Source organism: Ambystoma mexicanum, chromosome 3q (assembly GCF_040938575.1).
Source record: "Ambystoma mexicanum isolate Mex_15411 chromosome 3q, UKY_AmexF1_1, whole genome shotgun sequence".
Lineage (NCBI taxonomy): Eukaryota > Metazoa > Chordata > Amphibia > Caudata > Ambystomatidae > Ambystoma > Ambystoma mexicanum.
The window spans coordinates 888,589,931-888,610,872 of record NC_090926.1 but is presented as its reverse complement, the minus strand read 5'-3'; the positions used below and the strand labels follow the sequence as shown (position 1 = coordinate 888,610,872).

Here is a 20,942-nt window from a genome sequence, read left to right as displayed (position 1 = left end):
CCAGCTAATGACATGTCTCCATGGAAATGGCAGTACGCCTCTTTCCTCAATAAGTATAAACAGACTGCTTCTTATCAGACATCAGAGTTGCTTTTTCAATCGTTTCACTCTTTTTTTGTATATCCTGTGACTTCTGCTCTGTTCAGCTATCTTCGTTGCTCGCAGCCTGTGCGAACAGATACTAGTACTAGCATTACTGTCGATTTTAATTTTGTCCTGTAACGGCAACAATACAGCCCTGCCAGTATGAGCCAGAGTATTCCGAGGCGGAATTAGTTGAAAGAGAAAGATGTGGAAACAATGGGGCATCGGAACAGTTGGGAGGACGAATCACCAGATTCTGAGCCAGAGCCTAGTCGCATGGAAGACGTCTCCACATGGTGTAGCTGCAATCAGTGCGAGGTCATGCCAAACCAAGGAGGAGAACTGCTGCTGAAGAGAACTCTGGATGCCTGGCCTACATATCGGAAGACGAGGCACGGCTTCAATGTGTTACCGAGCTTCATAACTTCAGGGCAGCCTGTCTCACAAGGTCTGTGTTGAAGATTATGATGTGATATCTCAATGCTTCTAATACCAAACCTGAGACCCTTCCTATAACATGAGATGGGATATCCAACTCCTTCCCATTCCATTCCTGAGACCCTTCCGATAGCAGAGATGTGATATCTCAACTTCGCACAACAGTTCGCCCTCGCCATCCAAGTAACGAGTAAGTGTACTCTAGATGTGATGTAACTTAGGCCACTAACATTTCATGTTTGCCTCCTATATTGTCGTAACTTTGATCTATCACTGCCAAATGAATGTAGTCTGGCAATTCAGTAAATCTCGTGCGATTTGGGCAAATCATAGTGGTCATGTTATGCGTCTTTCACGTACAACCAAGAAACAATATTTCTCGGTGCCCCAAATGTTATGGATTGCATGGGTGTTCACTTTCGTAATGTGGCTACACTTTAAAGCCCAAGTTGATTGATCCATGAAGTAGCATTTGTACTGGCAACTATGTCATAGGATACAAGATTGCATTTTCAACTAAGGTTTGTACACTTATGCTAGTTTAAATACAGTTTGTATCTTTTGTGTCCTCCAACGTATTCCACGTCTTTGACATGTAATGTCCACAGCTGTGTACTTCGGGAACTTTTTCGGCAGCGGGCACCCTGCGTTGATGGCGTCTGGTCGATGTCCATCGAAGGCCTCCGTAAAGGGCGACATCACCAGATGTTATAAATATGACGCACAGCACCTCTAGCCTCAGTTTCATTTTTTCCGCAAACCTGTTTGCTTCGGAGACTGGGCGCGCCTCGTGTATTCCTCGTGAATATGTCGTCTTCTTCGACCCCTGTGACTCCGCGGTCTGGCTTCAAGACTTGCCGGGACTGCAAGTCGAAAATGTCAATTATCGACCCGCATCGCATTTGTTTGTGGTGCTTGGGTGAGAGTCACGACACAGACTGTTCCAAATGCCAGTCACTAACTGCTAAGGCCTTGCAGGAGCGTAAGGGAATGCTTCAGGTAAGTCAGGGTTCTAAACCCAGTAAGTCCCGTAATTCCAAGGAAATGTCCACAGACGACTCGCGGGGCAACTCTCCGCATCGGAAGGAGTCCCGGGGATCTCGGTCCCGGAGTGGTTCCCGCCATTCCTCGTCTCGGCATTCTAGGAAGCGCCGTCACTGGTCGTCTACCCCGTCCTCATCGGAGGATGGAGCCGCGATGAAGGTGGCTTGTCCATCTAAGTCCTTGACTCCAGAGGAATGGGCTGCCTTCAGGGAGCAGATGTTGGCGATTTTTCAATCGTAGGGCATAGTTCCATCCATGCCTTCTGATGAAGCCGGCAAGGAACGGTCTCGATCCGTGGCTCGTGTGCCTTCGGGCTCGGGTCCTCGCGCAATTCTCATCGGGAACCTTCGAGGTCCCGTTCGGACAAGGCTCAGGATGGTTGCAAGAGACGTGCTTCCAGGTTTCGGTCCTTGTCCCCAGCGAAACTGCAGAAACCTGCTAAGTGTTCAAGGTCGGCGTCTACTCCGTAGGCGCCGTGTCTGTCGGATACAGACGTCGAAGCTTTGCCTTCGTATCAGCCCTCAGCGCCGTCGGCGCCCTTGTCGAAGCCGTCGGCACGCCTTCGGGGCCTTTTGGCTGAAATTTACAATTGGAGATCCCTGGTACTGTGGCTCCTCCAAGGAAGGCTACTTCCAAGTCTGTAAGGCCTGTTATGGACTCTAGACCCTCGGCTGTTCAGAGTCAGGACTTGCCTTGTTCTGGATGACATCTATGAGGAGGAGGAGAGGTCAGATTTAGATCTTGACCCTGTTGAGCCTGATGTGGCTCCTGTCTTTTCAGGGATAGCCAATTGGAAGACTTGAGACAATCTCTTCATGACGGTAGTGGCCTGGACACTTCGCCTGAGGTGGAATTTGGCAGGCCTGAGCCTGGGGTTTATGCTGACTCGTCATACAGGAGACCTGTAGCTTTTATTCTTTTCGATCAAGGTCCATCCTCTAACCCAGTGTTGCCATTTCATTTGACCTTGAAGAAAAGGGTGGTGGCTGTTTGGCAGGCCCTGGAATCTCTTCCTGCAGTTAACAAATCGTTAACTAAAAAATACTGCCCTTTTGGTAGAGACCCCAGCTACCTTTCATCCCACCCCACTCCCGAGAGTTTGGTGGTTCAGGCGGCTACGGCCACCTCGAGGCAGGCAGCGTATCCTACCATCCCTTCTGATGGGGACGACAAACGATTGGACGGTTGGGCACGCAAGGTGTTTTCTGCAGGGAGTATGGCCCTAAAACCAGCCAACTCCACTTGTGCTTTGGTAAGATTTTCTCACACACTGTGGAACTGTTTCTCTTGCGGCTGAGCATATTCCCGAGGGGGAAGAATGGGAAGGGTTCCTTGCTCTCGTGCAAGATAGCAAGGATGCCATGTGTGTATCCCTTTAGTCGGGGTTGGACACAGCCGACGGTGTTAGCCGGTCCATGGCTGCGGACACCATTATATGCAGATTTGTGTGGTTGCGGAAGTCTGGTTTTGCTCCGGCTGTGCAAGCCTGTCTTTTGGACATGCTTTTTGATGGCGCGCATTTGTTTGGCTGCAGACCTCAAAAGCTGCAGCAAAATCTTTAAGCGCAGCTGTGGGTCAACCTCCGCCTTTTTGTCTTAGGGATCAGCAATGGAGGCGAGGCTCTTTTCGTTACTACTCCTCCTTTGGCAGAACGAGAGGAGCCACCAGTCAAAGGGGTCAGCGTAAAAGTACCCGTGGTGATCGGGAAAATAGAGGTGCCAAAGCTGCTCAGGCAGCTGCCTCTTTGTCTTCAGGCACTGCCGCTCCAAAACAGTCATGAGGCCATGTACCATAGTTCGCCGGTTGGGGGACAGACTGTCTCAGCATCTCGAAGAATGGCGAGCCATTACCTTGGGTGCGTGGGTTCTGGATACAATCGCCCACGGCTGCTGCCTTCCCTTTCTAAAGCAGCCTCACGACAATCCACCGGGGAATCTCTCCTTGAAACTTCCAGTTCCGCTCCTTGTGCAGGAAATCTTGACCCTGCTACAGAATGGCGCTATAGAACTGGTGCCTGTAGCGGAGAGGAACAAGGGATGGTATTCCCCTTATTTTCTGAGCCCAAAGAAGACCGGGGATTTAGACTCATCCTGGACTTGCGTTGGTTGAACAAACTTCTCAGGAAGGACAAGTTCAAGATGGTCACTCTTTCTCAAGTCCTCCAGGCCCTTCAAATTCAGGATTGGTTGGCGTCTCTGGACCTACAGGATGCTTACTTTCATGTGCCGATTCATACCAAGCACAGAAAGTACTTGAGGTTTGCGGCTGGCGACTCGCACTTTCGGTTTTGGGTACTGCCATTCGGATTGACCTCCACCCCGAGGGTCTTCACCAAGCTAATGGTGGTGGTGGCAGCGTATCTCGGGCGAGGGGTGATTCACGTCTACCCCTACCTGGACGAATGCCTGATCAGTGCGCGTTCTCCCGAGCAAGCATTGGATCACATCAGTCTCACCTGCTGCTCCCTCCACAGGCTGGGCTTCTTCCTCAATTTCAAGATGTCGCATCTGACACCTTCCCAACAGCTCCAGTACATCGGGGTTGTGTTGGACACGTCCTTGGGGAAGTGCTCGCCTCACAATGTGAGGGCTCATCACATTGTGCAGATGGTGGACAAGTTTCAACTTGCCCAGATTCGCCCTGCTTTTGAATTCTTGGGGTTGCTCGGCCTCATGGCATCCTGCATTTTTCTGGTGCGAGAGGCCAGGCTGAGGATGAGATCCCTGCAATGGGTTCTCAGGATGCAGTGGTCGCAGTTCTCAGGCAAGATGTCGGATCATGTTCACATTCCATTCTCGGTCTCACAGGGTCTTCTGTGGTGGGCCAATGAGGGGAACCCGATGAAGGGGGAGCTGTTTTGGCAATCGTGGTCGGAGGTGACTGTAGTGACGGATGCTTCCCTAACAGGATGGGGAGCTCATGCCGCAGACTTGACCGCCAGCGGTCGTTGGTCTCCGTCGGAGTCCAAACTCCACATCAACCTGTTAGAGCTGAGGGCTATCGGGCTGGCCCTGAAGGCTTTTCTGCCGTCTCTGCGGGCGAAGAGTGTCCTGATCATGAAGGACAACACAGTGGCCATGCATTACCTCACCAAAAAGGGGCAGGGGTAGGATCACTCCCGTTGTGCAGAGAGGCAATGCAGCTCTGGTTCTGGGCAATCCAGCAGGACATTTTGCCATCAGCAGTTAATCTGGCCGGAAAGGACAATGTGGCGGCGGACGCTCTGAGCAGGCAGAGCACAATCTCTCATGAGTGGGAGTTGGCTCAGGAAGTTCTTCTGGAGATCTTTGCCCTTTGGTTTGGGGAACCCCACAAGTGGATCTCTTCGCCACCAGTGCCAACCGGAAGTGCGAGAGATTCTGCTCAAGGGCATTTCCTCTGAGAGGAGCCTTAGGAGAGTCATTCGTAGTGGACTGGTCATTCCCACTGCTGTATGCATTTCCTCCAGTCCCTGTCATTCCTCAAGTGTTAAGGAGGTTACGGAGGTTCAGATCCCACATGATCCTCATGCTCCGGATTGGGCCAGGAGAGCGTGGTACCCAGACCTTCTAGAAATGTCCTTCTGCCCTCCTCACCGTCTTCCCTACCGAGAAGATCGGGTCTCGTGCGTGTGGGGGTGGGGTGTTGTGGGGTGGGGAGGGGGGGAGGGGGAGAAGGGGGGGAGTGTCAGGTTCTCCATCCCGAGGTTAAGACTCAACCTTCACGCTTGGTATCTTAAAGGTTGAGATATAAGGATTGGGACTTCCCGGATGACGTGGGGGAGGTGTGGCTTTCGGCCAGGAGGCCGGCAACAAAATACCTGTGCCGTTGGCGTAAGTTTCGCTACTGGTGCATAGGACAAAATGTTGATCCTATTCAGTGTTCCATTCCAGTGGTTTTGTCTTTCTTGCTTTCTTTGGCACACAGGGGCCTTCAAGTGGTTACCATTAAGGGTTACCTGGCAGCGCTGTCTATCTTCAAGCGCTCGTCTGAAGAATGTTCTTACTTTAAGATTCCTTTAATTTCCCAATTTCTTAAATGACTCAGTAATGTGTTCCCGCCGTCCGTATTAAAGCTGCCGGTTTGGGATTTGAATTTGGTTTTGAAGTTTCTCATGGGTGCATCGTTTGAACCTTTATACTCTTGTCCTTTGAGATTGTCCTTCAAGACAGTGTTCTTGGTTGCGGTTACTTCCGCTCGCATTGTGAGTGAATTGCAGGCACTTTCATCTAAGCCGCCCTCTACTGTGTTCCACAAGGACAGGGTTGTACTGAGGGGTATGTCCTTCCTTTCTACCGAAGGTAGTGTCTGAATTTCATTTGAGCCAGAAAGTGGTTTTTCCTTGTTTCTATCCTCATCCTGGTAAGGAAGAGGATCGACTCCATAGGTTGTACCATAGGAGAGCTCTGAGCTTTTATATTTCTAGGATGTCCAGGGTCAGAGTGGACGATCAACTGTGGGTTATGCTGGTCACCGATTGGGCCAGGCTGTGACAAAACTGACCTTGTCCAGGTGGATTATCCTCACCATTACTGAATGTTACCGTTTGGCGGGCAAGGACTCTCTGGAAGGGTTGCAAGCTCATTCCACTAGGGGCGTGGCTACTTCCACAGCCCTGCAGCAGAGAGTTCCTAGAAGGAATATTTGTGATGAAGCCACATGGGCTTCTATCCACACCTTTGTTAAACATTACGCCCTGGATACAATCCATGGTTAAGATGGGGCCTTTGGTAAGGCGGTTCTTTATCCTGCCATCTGATTGGGTATTCTAAATTCTTCTCCCTCCTCCATTTTCTGGTACTCCTTTAGTAGTCTGTCAAAGATGTGGAATATGTTGGAGGACACAATCCATTCGATGAACAATTTACTTACCAACTCCTAACGTTTTTTCGATTGGATGTTCCTCCAACGTATTCCTGCCCCTCTGAAGTATTTTCTATGCGATTGCAGCTTAAGTTTCCACAAGGATATGTGCAGTCAAGCAGGCATTGTATATGTGCATGTCTCACGTTATGGAGGAAAAAACATGAACTGAGGCTGCGGGTGCCCTATTTCTAACATCCGGTGACGTCCTCTGCCGAAAAATATTCCGAAGTACACAGCTGTGGACATTACAGGTCAAAGATGTGGAATACGTTGGAGGAACATCCAATCGAAAGAACGTTACCAGTTGGTACGTAACTTGTTCTTCTCTTCTACAGGTGGTACAGGCTGGTGGCCTATCGTTAGTTTACATGGTGGCTTCATGGGAGGCTTGGATACTGCGTTCGACAAGTAATACCGGTCTGTGTCATTGGTGCCAATCGAGCCAAATTCCCCAGTGACCGCGGTCAGTACAGGGAATTTTCCCACACTGCTCTGCAACCCGATGTATACAATTTGTAGTACATGTGCCATCCGCAAAAAAATAAAGTAATCATCTTGCATGAATAGTTGTCTCAATTTTACATTGTATCAAGGACACGCTCACTTGTCCTGGCAGGGCTGATAGGGTGGGAACGGCCAAGGTGCCAAACACCAGGTACACTTCAAATGTATCTTCCGCACAGGGGCCATTATACACTCGCCCTCCCCAGACCCCGTCTCCCTGCAGGCTCCCCTGAAGAAGGCCGCACCCCTGCAATCCACATAAGTGTCTCCATTCAGCAGTGTTCTGGCCTTTTTCTGCATCACATACACACCCACTTTTCTAATTCTTTGTAAACCCCTTGATAGTTATCCTGTAAACCCCTTGATAGTTATCCTGAGAACATCTGTGAGCACTGGAAGGCATCTTGTGATCGTGCTACCTGTTCTCCTGCTACTAACTACCCCGCTTGCTGAATCCAGTTGTTTGTTAGTCAAGGTAAGGGCAGGTCCATAATTATTGCTTTCTGATCTCAAAATGTCCATCTATTTCGAACAAATGTACCTAATAGTGTACTGTTCATTCATCTCAATGACTTTACCATTGTCTACTGTTTAAAGTGTTCTGATGTCGATATATAGCAAATTTCATCAGTGTCAATTGTGATAGAATTGTATCTTTCTCGAACCATGTCTGTAAGTATGTTTCCTTTTGATGCATGAAAGTACATTCAACGGACGAGTAACACGTTACAATTTACATCGCATCAATCAATTCTGTATGAAAGTTATCCCAGTGTATATTTGACTACGCTACACAGGTTTTGCTTCTTTGACCAAAAGAAACATTGCATAGAAAACTTTGATATAATCCCATCAATCTCATGCATTCAGTAGAATTTTTTTGGTATTGTCCTTTTTTAATACAGATTTTTCAAGAATGCCTTCTTGTATGAATTTCGGTTGCCGTTCTAGGAGCAATGTCAAAAGTATGGGCACTATCATGCATACATTTCCGACGAATATTGATTTAATAAGACAATTGGTTCGACATTTTGGATTTCCGGTGGACAAGCTTGAAAGCAGAGTCGAGGCCGTCTTGGGAGTCTCGATGGCCAATCGATTCTGCAGCCTGCACTTTACCCCTGATATGTACGACCAATCGCAGTACACAAAAAAGCACTGACTCGGACCGTCTCGTAAATTGCTTCCAAATGCATTTCCTACTCTATTCGTGCACACGTTGCCTCAGGTGAGTCCCAGATGATGAATTGCATATTTACCAGATTGCATTACTTTTTAACTATACCACATTTTACTACACATCTGTTCCTGGTTTATGGAGCAATCATAGAAAGTAATTATGACCATAGAAAACCATGCCAGAGTGCCCTCAAAAGAAGCATAATCCTTTCGTAATTGCGTGCTTGACATGTCCATTTTTTTAGGAGAGCATACTGACTGGAGCACAGACCCTCGCAAGTGACAACACCACCGACACGTCCAGTATACCAATGGTGAGCCCTACAGACTTGCAGAAGTTCATATTATCAAGAGTTGGATCTTCCCACATATCTAAAGCAAATCTAATTTGACCTTTTACCACTTTGTGACAATGCACTGAAAATGAAGGAGCAAGATTCTGCATCCATTACTTTTCTGGAGTCAACAACAACTTCTAGCGCCTATCAGGTAATTTTATTTCACTTTTCAATTATGAGAATGTATTATGCTAGGGATTTCAAATATGAAATTGTATCATGTCGTCTGTTTACACTGTGTCATTTAAGGGGTTCTCTTTATATGTACCATTGTCTGCATCCCATTGTCTCTGTTCCAATTTGCTTTTTTAATCCATAGTAAAACAAGTACTGTGTTACTGGGGATGCTGGTAATTCAACTACAATTACATCATCCTTTGCAGTTGGTCCAGAGTATGAGGTTGTCCTCTTCTATATTATCTTCCAACCCTCTTTTCTCCCCACTCTCCTCACCTGATTCTAAGTCCTCCAAATGTAGCTGTCGATGAGACCGGTAATCCTTTTCCTTCTTGTTTGTGTAATGCCGGTCTCGGGTGGAAGCCACAGTGAATGCTGGTAAACAGCAGTCCTGGGGCCCCCTTCCCGCGATCAGACCGTGCAGAAGGGAAAAAGCCGTTACCGGCGGAAAATACCCTTCCGGCGAGTTGGATTGCCGTATTGCACTGACAAGTCCAGGAGCTTGATACTGACGGAGTTCTTGAGAGTAAGTAAGTTGGCACCTGCCACAGGTGCGTGAGCGGAATGGGACCGCAGGAATGTAATGCCGCTGGAAGCACCCTCAAGTACACACCGTCCACATGAGACGGAAAGCCAGAGCTGAGTGGAGAGCAGAGAAAGAATATACTGCCGGTAGGAGAGAGAGGCTGCCGAGAAAACAGACTGGCGCCCGTGGCCAGCCAGCAGAGGGAGAAGCAGGAGTGGCGGGGGAGAAAGGTGAGCAGCAGCAGGAGAAAAGTGGGCTAGCGTAGGAGGGAAGGAAGAGAGGAGACGGCCCGCGAGCAGGGCGAGCCAGAAACCAAAGGCACGGGCAGAAAAGGCTGTGGAGAGAGAGAAAACTAGTGCATAAACCCAAAGAGAGCGAAAACGCACAGCAAGGGGGTTGCAACGCCATGATGAAAAACCTCTAGACCGCCAATCTACGCAGGGGATGGAACGTGGCGGAATTTCAGCTCCTCCTCCTGCCGAGGAGCCGCCAGCGCGGAAGCAGGCGCCAAGAGTGTCGGCGGATGACAGTAAGCCCCCCTCCAGAGCGAGGAACCCCAGGTTTGTAGGGAAAATGAGAATGGAAACTTGCAAGCAATCTGGGCACGCGGATGTAGGAAGCAGGTTCCCAAGAGTCCTCTGACCTTGGATACCCCTTCCATGAGATCAAGTACTCCAATCTCCCTCAGTAATATCTAGAATCCCGAACAGCAGAGACCTCATATTCATCAGAGCTTGCCTCTTGAGAATGCTGTTGGGTAGGAATGGGTCTCTGATAGGAGTCGGGGAAAAAAGGCTTGAGAAGTGAGGCATGGAAGACAGGAGGGATGCGACCCAAGTGAGGGGGCAGTGTAAGCCTAAAGGAGACAGGGTTAATCTTAGAAAGGATAGGAAAGAGCCCCAAGAAACGAGGAGAAAGTTTAGAGGAATGCACCCAGCGGGGTAGGAACCTGGTGGATAACCACACCTTGTCTCCCTCCTTCCAATCCGGACAAGGCCTGCGGTGTTTATCGGCCTGAGCCTTATTGCATCTCCGACTCTCCTCCAAACACTGTCTGGCCGTGGCGTGAGCTTCCACTATAGATTGCAGTACTCTTTCTGCCGTCAGGGAGTTAGTAGGCAACGGCACTAAAGGGAGAAAGGCACGAGGATGTACACAATAAGTGCAAAAGAAGGGAGATTGACCAATGGCAGAATGATTAGAGTTGTTATACGTGAACTCAGCCGTGGGGAGCAAAGCTACCCAATTATCCTGGAGGTGGTTGCTATAACATCTCAGATACTGCTCCAACGTGGCATTGAGGCGCTCCGTCTGACCGTTAGTTTGGGGGTGAAAGCCAGATGAAAGGGCTTGTTGCATGCCCAGACGAGAACAAAGATCCTTCCAAAACTTGGAGATGCATTGGCTGCCCCGATCTGAAATGATCTTATCCGGAAGACCATGAAGTCTAAAGATATCCCGGGCAAAAACCTCAGCCATCTCTGTGGCGGTAGGTAGACCAGGTAATGGGGAAAAATGAGCCAATTCGGTCATGGTATCAATGGTCACCATGATGCACGTGCAGGAGTTGGAAACAGGGAGTTTGAAGATGAAATCTGTAGAAACTAGACCCCGCGGACTTGTAGGCATTTCCGGTTGGGTGAGAAGGCCTAAGGGCTTACCGGTGAGAGATTTAGTCATGGCACAAAACGGACACGCACGCAGGTATTCTCCTACGTCCTTCTTGAGATCGGGCCAGAAAAAGGATCGAGCAACTACTTTAGTTGTGTTGAACGTTCCACGATGGCCGGCGTGACACCAGCCAATGATCTTCCGACGCAGAGCACCAGCAGGAATATACAGGCGATTGTTCAGGTATAATAGACCTTCCTTCTCCATATATGGCTTTTTCCTTTGGAGTTGCAGACCTGATCTTTCAGAAGTCAACCCGGACCTTATTTCCTGGAAAAAGGTGTTGACTAGGGCCAAGATTTTGTTTCTGTGGAACATTGGTTCTCTCACTTGCACCTTCGCTTCAAGTATGGAATCCTTCTGAGATAGATCATCCGGTAACTTATTATTGGTGTCAGGTAGGTACGTGATTTGTAAATTGTATTGGGCAAAAAAATAGGCCCATTGAGCCTGCCTGAAGTTGACACATTCCATAGTTTGTAGGGCCTTCAAGTTCTTGTGATCCGTTCCGATTATAACCTTGTGACGTGCTCCCATCAATAGGTGTCGCCAGACCTCGCAGGCCTGTTTTATTGCCAACAATTCCTTTTCCAGGACCGAATAGTTAAGTTGGCTAGGAGACAGCGTCTTGGAAAGATATGCTATGGGGTGTTCCAAGACATTAAAAGACTGTAACAGAACAGCTCCGATAGCCATAGCGTAAGCGTCTGTCTCCACAATAAATTGTCTGGTCTGGTCGTGATGGCGCAGGATGGGAGCTGAACAGAAGAGGTTTTTTAGACGATCAAAGCTCTGTTCCGCTTCTTTGGTCCAGCGGAAGGGACTAACCTCTTTTTTGAGCAGTCGAGTTATGGGGAGAACGATCTCAGAAAAGTTAGGGATGAAACTGCGATAGAAGTTAGAAAGCCCGAGGAATCTTTGTACCTCTTTGACAGTAGACGGAGAGGACCAATCGAGAATGGCCGTCACCTTGCCCGGATTCATAGCAATGCCTTCTTTAGATAGAATGTATCCCAAATAGGGAACAGAGGATTCAGCAAAAACACACTTTTCAGGTTTGACTAGAAGCCGATTGTCTTTGTCTTTCCAATACCTGTTGTACACGCGTCCGGTGGTGGTCCTGAGTGGCAGAAAATATCAAAATGTCGTCCAGATAGATTATAACAGACTGACAACAAGTCAGAAAACATCCGGTCCATGAACCTTTGAAATGCTGCTGGGGCGTTCACCAGGCCAAAAGGCATGACCTTATACTCATGCAGCCCACAGGGGTACGGAAGGCTGTCTTCAATTCGTCCCCTTGTGCAATCCGCAATAAATGGTAAGCATTTCTCAGATCCAGTTTAGTGAACAAGCGTGCTCCTTGAACTGCTTCAATTATCTCGTGTATTAATGGCATGGAGTATCGGTCCCGGATTGTCACCTTGTTGAGTCCTCAGTAGTCTATACAGGGACGCAGTTCAGTTGAATTTCTTTTCTTTATGAAAAACAAAGAAGCTGCAGCTGGGGACTTAGAAGTTTGTATAAGCCCATTCTGCATATTGACATAAGGATAGTCCCGCAAAACTTGTTTTTCAGTTTGCGTCAGGGAAAACATCCTCCCAAACGGGACCAGTGCGTTAGGTTCTAAGACAATGGTGCAATCCTCCGGCCTATGAGGAGGCAAGGTTGCTGGCTTTCTTTCAATGAACACTTCCTGGTAGGGAGAGCGGTACACTGGTAAAGCATGCACACCGGTCTGCTCCTTGGCCAGCACTGTCATAGTCTGGAAATCACTTCTGCTGGAAAAACAATGGAGTTTGCAGTATGAGGAGCAGAAGTTTAATTGATTATCCGCCCAGTTAATTTACGCATTATGCTTCCTCAGCCGCGTGATACCGAGAATAACTGGGAAATGGGCAGCTCCTATTATGTCAAACTTGATAATCTCAGAGTGTTGGAAGATGGTCACTGGAAGTTTCTCAGTAGTGTGAGTAATGGGTCCTGAAGAGAGGGGAGAACCGTCCACTCCCTCCACTTTTTGATCTTCAATGCGAGGTAGTTTGCGGAGGCCCACCTGTTTGACCCATAGGGTATCGACGAAGTTCCCTGGCGCACCACAATCCAAGAGTGCAAGGCACTCAAATGACCTTCCATAGACGTTGATGAGTACAGGGAGGACCATGAGTCTAGAGTCTTCCTGGGTACTGGGAGCCGATATCGAGAGAGAAACATAGGGACTACAAGTCGTACCAGAAGCCCCTCGGAACCAGGTCCCTACTGGCGCCGAGAGAGTCCATTTCCCTGTCTTTTCTGAGGAAGTTCGGAGCATTCTTTGAGAAGGTGTTGATCCGAACCACAATAGGCACATAGTCCCTTCTCTTTTCTTCTCCTTTCCGCTGCAGACAAAGGTCCCCTCGTGGCTCCAATCTGCATGGGTTCTTCAGGAAGGTGGGAAGAGAGTAGAAGAGGAGGAGGCAGGTAGCTAGATAGACTGTCGCTCGATGTCTACGACGTTCCGAACGCCGTTCCTGTAGGCGATATTCAATTTGCAAAGCAGCGGACAATAAGTCTGAGAAAGATGGTGGTCGGGTAGCTCTGGCGAGTTCATCCTTTATTTCCTCTTTGAGGCTTCGCCGAAAATGGCGTATTGGGCTTGCTCCGACCATCCGGCCCCTGCCGCCAATGTCTTGAACTCTGATATGTACGTCGGAACTTCAGAAGATCCCTGGCGGATATCCAACAGGTCTTCACAGGCGGTATGTGTCAGTTCAGGCCTTTCAAAGGTTTGTTTTAATAAGGTTTGGAATCCTGAAAAAACCTGTAGTATCGGGTTGGCACTGGTAACCAGCGGAGTGACCCATGTCAGAGCGTTGCCAGTCATGTTCGAGATCATGAACCCGATCTTTGTTTGGTCAGTGGCAAACAAACAGGGCCTGAAGGTGAAATACATGATGCAAGCCTCCAAGAACTCCTTGACCCTCTTAGGGGTACCATCAAACTTTCCTGCAGAGAGTGCCATAACAGGTAGTTCTGGTGATGAGGTTCACGTGTCGAAATCAATTGCTTAAAAACAACATTCTCTGCTTTTACGGTCTGGAGCTCTTGGGACATGCTTTGGATTGCTTTCCATAATTCTTGAATCTGCTCTTCGGCTGACATCTTTACTGGCTGGCGTTGCAATCTGTCCTCTTCTATATTATCTTCCAACCCTCTTTCCTCCCCACTCTCCTCACCTGATTCTAAGTCCTCCAAATGTAGCTGTCGATGAGACAGGTAATCCTTTTCCTTCTTGTATGTGTAATGCCTGTCTCGGGAGGAAGCCACAGTGAATGCTGTTAAACAGTCCTGGGGCCCCCTTCCCGCGATCAGACCGTGCAGAAGGGAAAAAGCTGTTATCGGCGGAAAAAACCCTTCAGGCGAATTGGATTGCCGTATTGTACTGGCAGAAGTCCAGGAGCTTGATACTGACGGAGTTCTTGAGAGTAAGTGAGTTGGCAGAAGCAGGCTGCAGCAGGTGCGTGAGCGGAATGGGACCGCAGGAATGTAATCCCGCTGGAAGCACCCTCAAGTACACACCGTCCACATGCGACGGAAAGCAGAGCTGAGTGGAGAGCAGAGAAAGAATATACTGCCGGCAGGAGAAGAGAGGCTGCTGAGAAAACAGGCGGGCGCCCGCAGCCAGCCAGTGGAGGGAGGAAAGCAGGAGCTGCGGGGGAGAAAGCTGAGCAGCAGCAGGAGAAAAGTAGGATGGCGTCGGAAGGAAGGAAGAGAGGAGACGGCCCGCGAGCAGGGCGAGCCAGAAACCAAAGGCACGGGCAGAAAAGGCCATGGAGAGAGAAAACTAGCGCATAAACCCAAAGAGAGCGAAAACTCACAGCAAGGGGGTTGTAACGCGACGACCGCTGAGGGAAGCGGAGCGAAGCACCTCCCAGCGGTCGCCATGTTGAAAAACCTCTAGACCGGCAATCTACGCAGGGGAAGGAACGTGGCGGAATGTCAGCTCCGCCTCCTGCTGAGGAGTCGCCAGCACGGAAGCAGGCGCCAAGAGCGAGCGTTGGCGGATGACAGAGGTATGCGTACTGACAGTTCCCTTGAATGAAAGAAAGTAAATCCTACATATATATACTATTAGACAGTGACATTCTTATAAATGTGCAGTCTTTCAAACTTTTATCATTTCAGTTTTAACGTTACAATGTCTCCCTAACGCAGAATACATTGCAAAATGTTTGAGGTCAACATTACAATCAGTTTGTTTGGGACGGTGCTCTCTGATCAAGTACACTTGCCATCAATCAGGTGAAATTCAAAATGTATATTTTGACTAAATGACATACTGTTTACGAGGGTATGTATGTATGTATGTGATGTGTGCGATGAAAGATATTTTAATTTAAAAAAATGTTTGATTCCATTTTATTTTTTAATCTATATTCTATTGAAGGAATGTATACAAGGTTGGGAATTAGAAGAGGAGGCACCATGGATCAGAGGTGGTGGACCAGCTTGCTGGTGCGGCCGTTACAGAGAAGACCACGGTTTCACAGAAAATCGAGAAAAGAAGGGTAAATTTTAAAAAGTTTTTGTTTTCTCGAAGTGTTTTTGGGCTGGTGTTTTCTTCATAACATATTTTTTATTTAAAGTGCTATCTACTGTATGTGTGATTTACATTGAACATGTTTTTACAACCCATCCCCTAGAAGCCCAGAAGGAAAAGAAGTATAGAGACACAGGCAACAAATGAAACCAAAGATGCTCTTTAATGGACAGATTTCACCATGGAGCTGCTACTATTTGAGGCGCAGCGTGGTCCAGTCAATAAGCAGACTCGGGCTTATGTCCAATGGCCAGAAAATGAATAGAACGTGACCGGCGAAGCCAGCAAAGTGTTGTTGGACCATTGCTACAATGTGAGAACTTGACAAGATGAAACTAAATATAATGAAGATGCATTGGAATTCCTCGAGGACCACTTGACACAATCTACACCTGCAAAAAAAGGTCCACCCAATAAACATTTGTTGTTGATGGTTTCTCCAATTCGTGTGCAAATAACACAAGCGGAACTAATAGAGACTGAAGCTTCAACGCAATTGACCGAGGAACTTGCCAAAGATCTCGACTACAGTTTGCCTAGTTTGGGTGAATTGTCCACCACAGTTGAGTCACAAACCACAATCATGCAGGACGGTTGGGTAATAAAGGAGCAGAAATTCAGAATGCATTCTATTTGACAGCTGCCTAGTAGAGATTATACTGATGCTGAAATGTGGGCATCCAGTGAGGGGGAAAATATGCAGGGAGCCATTGGTGATTGTGACTCGTGTATTACAAGGCACTAACCTGAAAATCCAAGCCACGTGTGCCCACCTCCATGATACATTTTCATGGCCCGCTCAACCGATGCTGGGCAAAGTGCCAGCTGGAAATCTACTGTGTTCGGCAGCTCTACTTTTCAGTAGCTCTACTTTTAGCAAGTTGTCTAGTTTCTGTCAATTTGTGGGTCTTCAGTTCCTTGCTAAAACCCAGTACTACAAATATCAAAGAAAATGTGTATTCCCTGCTATTAGTCAATCCTAGCAAATTGAACAAATGTCAATTGAAAGGACATTCTCTGGAAACGGTTCATGCTAGCTGGCGATGGACAGTGTGACAGCCCCGGATTTTCAGCAAAGTACTGCACATGCCACTTTCAGGACATGGAAACTAAAGAAATTGTGAGTTTGGAGAGTGTGCAGGTGTCCTAATGTCAATCCACAGTGGCCATGGAGAAAAACATAGTTTCATAAAATCCCTCAAACATCTTCAATCGAGGAGAATGCAAATAGACCTCCTAGCCACTGACAGACATGTTTCAATAGCTAAGGCCATGCGAGAGCAGTTTACAAACATTCACCATCAATTGATGTATGGCACGTTGCCAAATCAATCAATCAAAAAAAATCACAGCTGCAGGTAAAAAAGTGTTCTGAAAATATTTTACATTGGTCCCAGGCTTTCAGCAACCATCTTTCGTGGAGCTCCAAAACTTGTGATGGGTCTGTGGAAATTCTGCTTGAAAAATGGCGCTCATTGATGTACCACTATTCAAACGTTCACTCATGGACAGAAAACCAACATTTTCACTGATGTGCACATGGACCTTTATCGGAATAACAGGAACTCAAGAAGTGGTTGGTTCCATCTTCACCTCCACACAAAGCTCTTTAGAAGATCGTGTTTGATAAAATGCATTCAAGAGACCTGAAGGGACTCTCAGAATTATGTCCCACCGGAGATTTGGCGGTGTTCCACAATATGTGCCTAAAGTACAGGCCCAAGAGGTTGCATTTTGGCATAGACTGTATGCAATATCGAACATTACTAGCTGGATTAGTGCCTAAGAACATAGGAAGAGAACAATCGAGAACTGCTGGAAACCTTGGGATGCTTCGTTACACAATGGCCTTTGCAAAAAGAAGCAAAAGCACAGAAATGCATGGAGTCCACCTCTGGGTTCCCCCAGGTTCCACCAACGGCAAGTTCGTTGCTAATATTCCGTTATAGTGCCGTCTGTGTTGTTCGAATTCTCCCGTCAGCTGCCGTATCCCATTGCGAGCTAAACATACTAACCTCTCAAGCACACCGTAGACTCCAACTTTCCACTATGTTTTCTCTTTGTTTCCTTTGTTTCTGGTTTGTGTTCATTATTAGGTTTCACCAGGTGCAGAATAAAAGGGTAAATGGATAAATTAGAATAAATAACGGCTACTGAGATATATTTCTGTTATGTTTTCTACACAGCTACAACCTTCCTTTCTGCGAATGTCATTGTTGCTTAAATGCCTAAATGGCTGGCTTACAATTACGCTGATGTGGGATGATCGCTCCGGACCATATGCCCTTTTGCGGTACCAGCGACAAGGAGCAACCGGACATAGATTACGGTGGTCTAGCAAGAAGCTGACGCCGAAGCCTTGCGATTCAAGTTGCATCCAATGCACTGCTTCTAGCGAAAGGAACACTGTGTGCCTCATGATAAAGATTTGATATTCAAAAACAACGAAATAAAAAATTTGGTTGAATATGGAAATTGCCGGATGTTCTGGGAGCGTTTATTGTGAAATAAAAGCACATTATAAATTGCAGAGTATTGGTGTTTGCTTTAAAAATAAAATGGTGTTTTCTATTCTGATTTGGGACACGCTGTGCTGTGAGAGAATGGGTTGTTGTTCCGGGTTCTGCATCAACTAATGTTAAGACGTAGGTGATGATTGGGCGCGTTTGGCTATGTTGCACACTAACGTCATGAAAATAGGTGGAGAATATCACTAAGGAATAGTGATGTCAGCTTCAGGTATGGGGGATATGATTTAGTGCCACAAGGGCAGTTCAATTTATGGCGATACGACAACAGATAAGATTAGCACAAGAGCCACGCCCTGCTGCCTGATTTTGCATGTGTTAAAAAAAAAAAAGTGAGGAAAACTAAGGTAAGGTGCATAGGAAATGTTTTTACGATCGATCACAGATTGCTTTAAACCACATGCCCAAACGCTCGGGACAATAACATTTTTGAGCACACTATTCCTTTAAACAATTATTCCTACTTTTTTCCTTATTCTTGTATGTTAAGCAATTTTCATTCTGAAATTAATAGGCACCAAAATAGCAACTGATAATGACCATGTTTTAACTTTTAAAATAAAAACCAACTATTTCAGATTCAATATTTTATGTCTTACTTATTCCAGGTCCTTGTGGTAAACACTCATGGAGAAGTGTCCCGGTTGAGCACAAGGAAAGAACTGATAATGAAGGGAAATGGTCATCTGTTTAAGCTCGGCCAAGAAGGAAAGTATCGTGTCTATCACAATCAATACAGCACTAATACATATGCACTAAACAAGCACCAGCATCGTGAGGACCATGACAAGCGTCGGCATCTCTCCCATAAGTTCTGCATGTCCCCTTCCTGTGACTTTAAATGGAATGGCTCTGTACATGGGACCAAGGTCCTGACCATATCAACCTTGAGGCTCACCATTGTACAACTAGAAGGAAACATCCCAGCATCATTCCTTCATCCCAACTGGGCTTCGCACAGGTAAACCTTATTCAGTAAAATAATGTTTCATTATAATTTTGTCTTAATTTCACTTCTGGCTTTTGGTTATTAGGCATCTCAGAGGTATGCATAATCTGTTAATTACTGCGAAATCCCGTTGGGGTTAGGGCCCACACTACATCCAATGCGCTCTTCCAAAATACATTCATTCTCGAGCCCTTCGCTTGGCTACCTCCATCTCTCCAAAGGTTAGATGCTTCTCCAGGCAGAGAGTGGGGGTCGATCTCTCTCTTCTGCAGGTGCCTCCCTCTCAAATGAGCTCCCTGCCCCTTTCAAATTTGAGCCGGACCACCTGAAGTTCCGGAAGCAGCTCAAAACATTCCTCTTCACCTCTGCGTTCTCGCTCCCTCCCCTGCTGACCTACCTGTATGCTGTACCGATTGGTTGCTTGGCTACCCTCAGAGTCTCACTGGGTACTAGGCTCTTTCTTGATCAGTTACCCTTGCACTGCCTCCGGGCCTACCATGCATTTAGGGACTGTAACTATAACCCTACAGTCTCTCGTTCTCCTTGCACTAACCAGAGCCGCGCAGCCCTGGATGCACCTACTCGGAGCATTGCTTCCCTGTTTCCCTCTCTCGCACAATCTGAATGACACAAGGCCTAGTAAGATAGTTTGTCTTGTCCTCCCTCTGTCTTACCCCCCTTGTCTTGTCGCGCCTAGAAACACTTGTGTACAGGTGCTTTATAAATGACTTCATATATTTAGAATTGATAACAAATGTAATTTTAGCATGTTGCCAACTTGATTAAGTAATTAATAAAAAATACTTGCTACTCTACAATATAGCGGTTTGTGTTTTTGGTTCACAGCGGCAACTTAAAGCTTAACATACATTTTGGAAATGTATATGTTAGGGAGAATTCTCTGTTTAGACTGAATTTCCTAACCTAGTGAATCCCCCAGCAGCTTTGCTGGATTTTTGGGGTTTATTTTTTTCTCCTGCCAAGAGTGAGACTCTTTTACCCTCACTCTTGGGCATGATTTGAGTGTGTTTCTTTGAATCTAGATGTGTTTAATGGGCTATGGGGTCTATTACTCCATAGGGCTTCATGTGTTTTTGTGGTGTGTTACACAGCACCCTCAGTGCAGTGACACAGGGGTGTCATAGTGACCCCCCAGTATAGACTCCATACCCTGGGACTGACTACTGTCTCCCAGGGCATGTAAAGTCACCATTGACTTTACTAGTCTTAAATTCTGAAGAGAACCAGTACAAACCATCATATTGTGGACGTACTGGCTGGGGCAATTCAATTGCCCCAAGGTCTGTTAGTCGAGGGGGCACGTCTCCGTCCCCCCTGATCGAGTTTTGGCTGGTGGCAGTGGATACTACTTTTTATATTCAACCGCGAATATTTTCCTATGGGATTTCCCATTGTTTTAGGCTACTATCTTTACTTAATTATTTACGGTAGCCTCGAACATACCGCCAGTTTATTTAATTAATATTAATTCTCCGGTTGGTATTTTTTGTGTTCTCTTCTGTGTCTCCAACCCAAGTCGAGCCCTTTGTTCCACTTTTTGGCGGGCTTCTCCACAGAAGCCCTCCAAAGTGGTGCCACTCTGTCTGGGGTACTTAGGAGGGGTGGAGGGGGATTTAGGCACCCTGGACTGAGTTGCCTAGGCACTCCGTCCTGATTGGCCCAAGTGGTGAGCCGGCCGGCCACTTAAAATGTTTAAGTGTTAAAATGTTTGAGTGACAGCTAGGCAGAGTGAATGGGGGTTTTCTGCATAAAAGCAGGGCTTTGGAGACTGGAACTTCAGAAGTCGCCACAGAACCTAAGAATCTGACGAGGGAGAAGCTGAGCCGACCTGCCACGACACCACCACCGGTGGAGCCCTGCTGGACCGTCTCACCACTTTTCCCAACGACAGAGGAGATCTCCCGCCGGAGAGTCTTCTTCCTTTGACTGGTGGGGATAACCAGTTTCACAGTCTTTTCACCTTCCCGACGTACCTCATGGCCGCCTTGCCTGTGCCAAGCACCCCGGCAACCGGGATACCACGTTTTACCACGACCGCGAAACAAAGGTACCACCTTTA

General features: G+C 47.3%; 1 protein-coding gene across 6 annotated transcripts in view; it reads left to right on the top strand.

Moving 5' to 3' along the window:
* Nucleotides 1-20,942, top strand: part of BPTF (bromodomain PHD finger transcription factor) — a 2,119,711-nt gene that overhangs the window by 320,098 nt on the left and 1,778,671 nt on the right. For all 6 annotated transcript variants that reach the window (XM_069655028.1, XM_069655026.1, XM_069655024.1 and 3 more), the window contains exon 8: nucleotides 18,522-18,874. In XM_069655028.1, coding sequence (XP_069511129.1) covers nucleotides 18,522-18,874 — 353 coding nt within the window. The remainder of the gene's footprint in view (nucleotides 1-18,521; nucleotides 18,875-20,942) is intronic.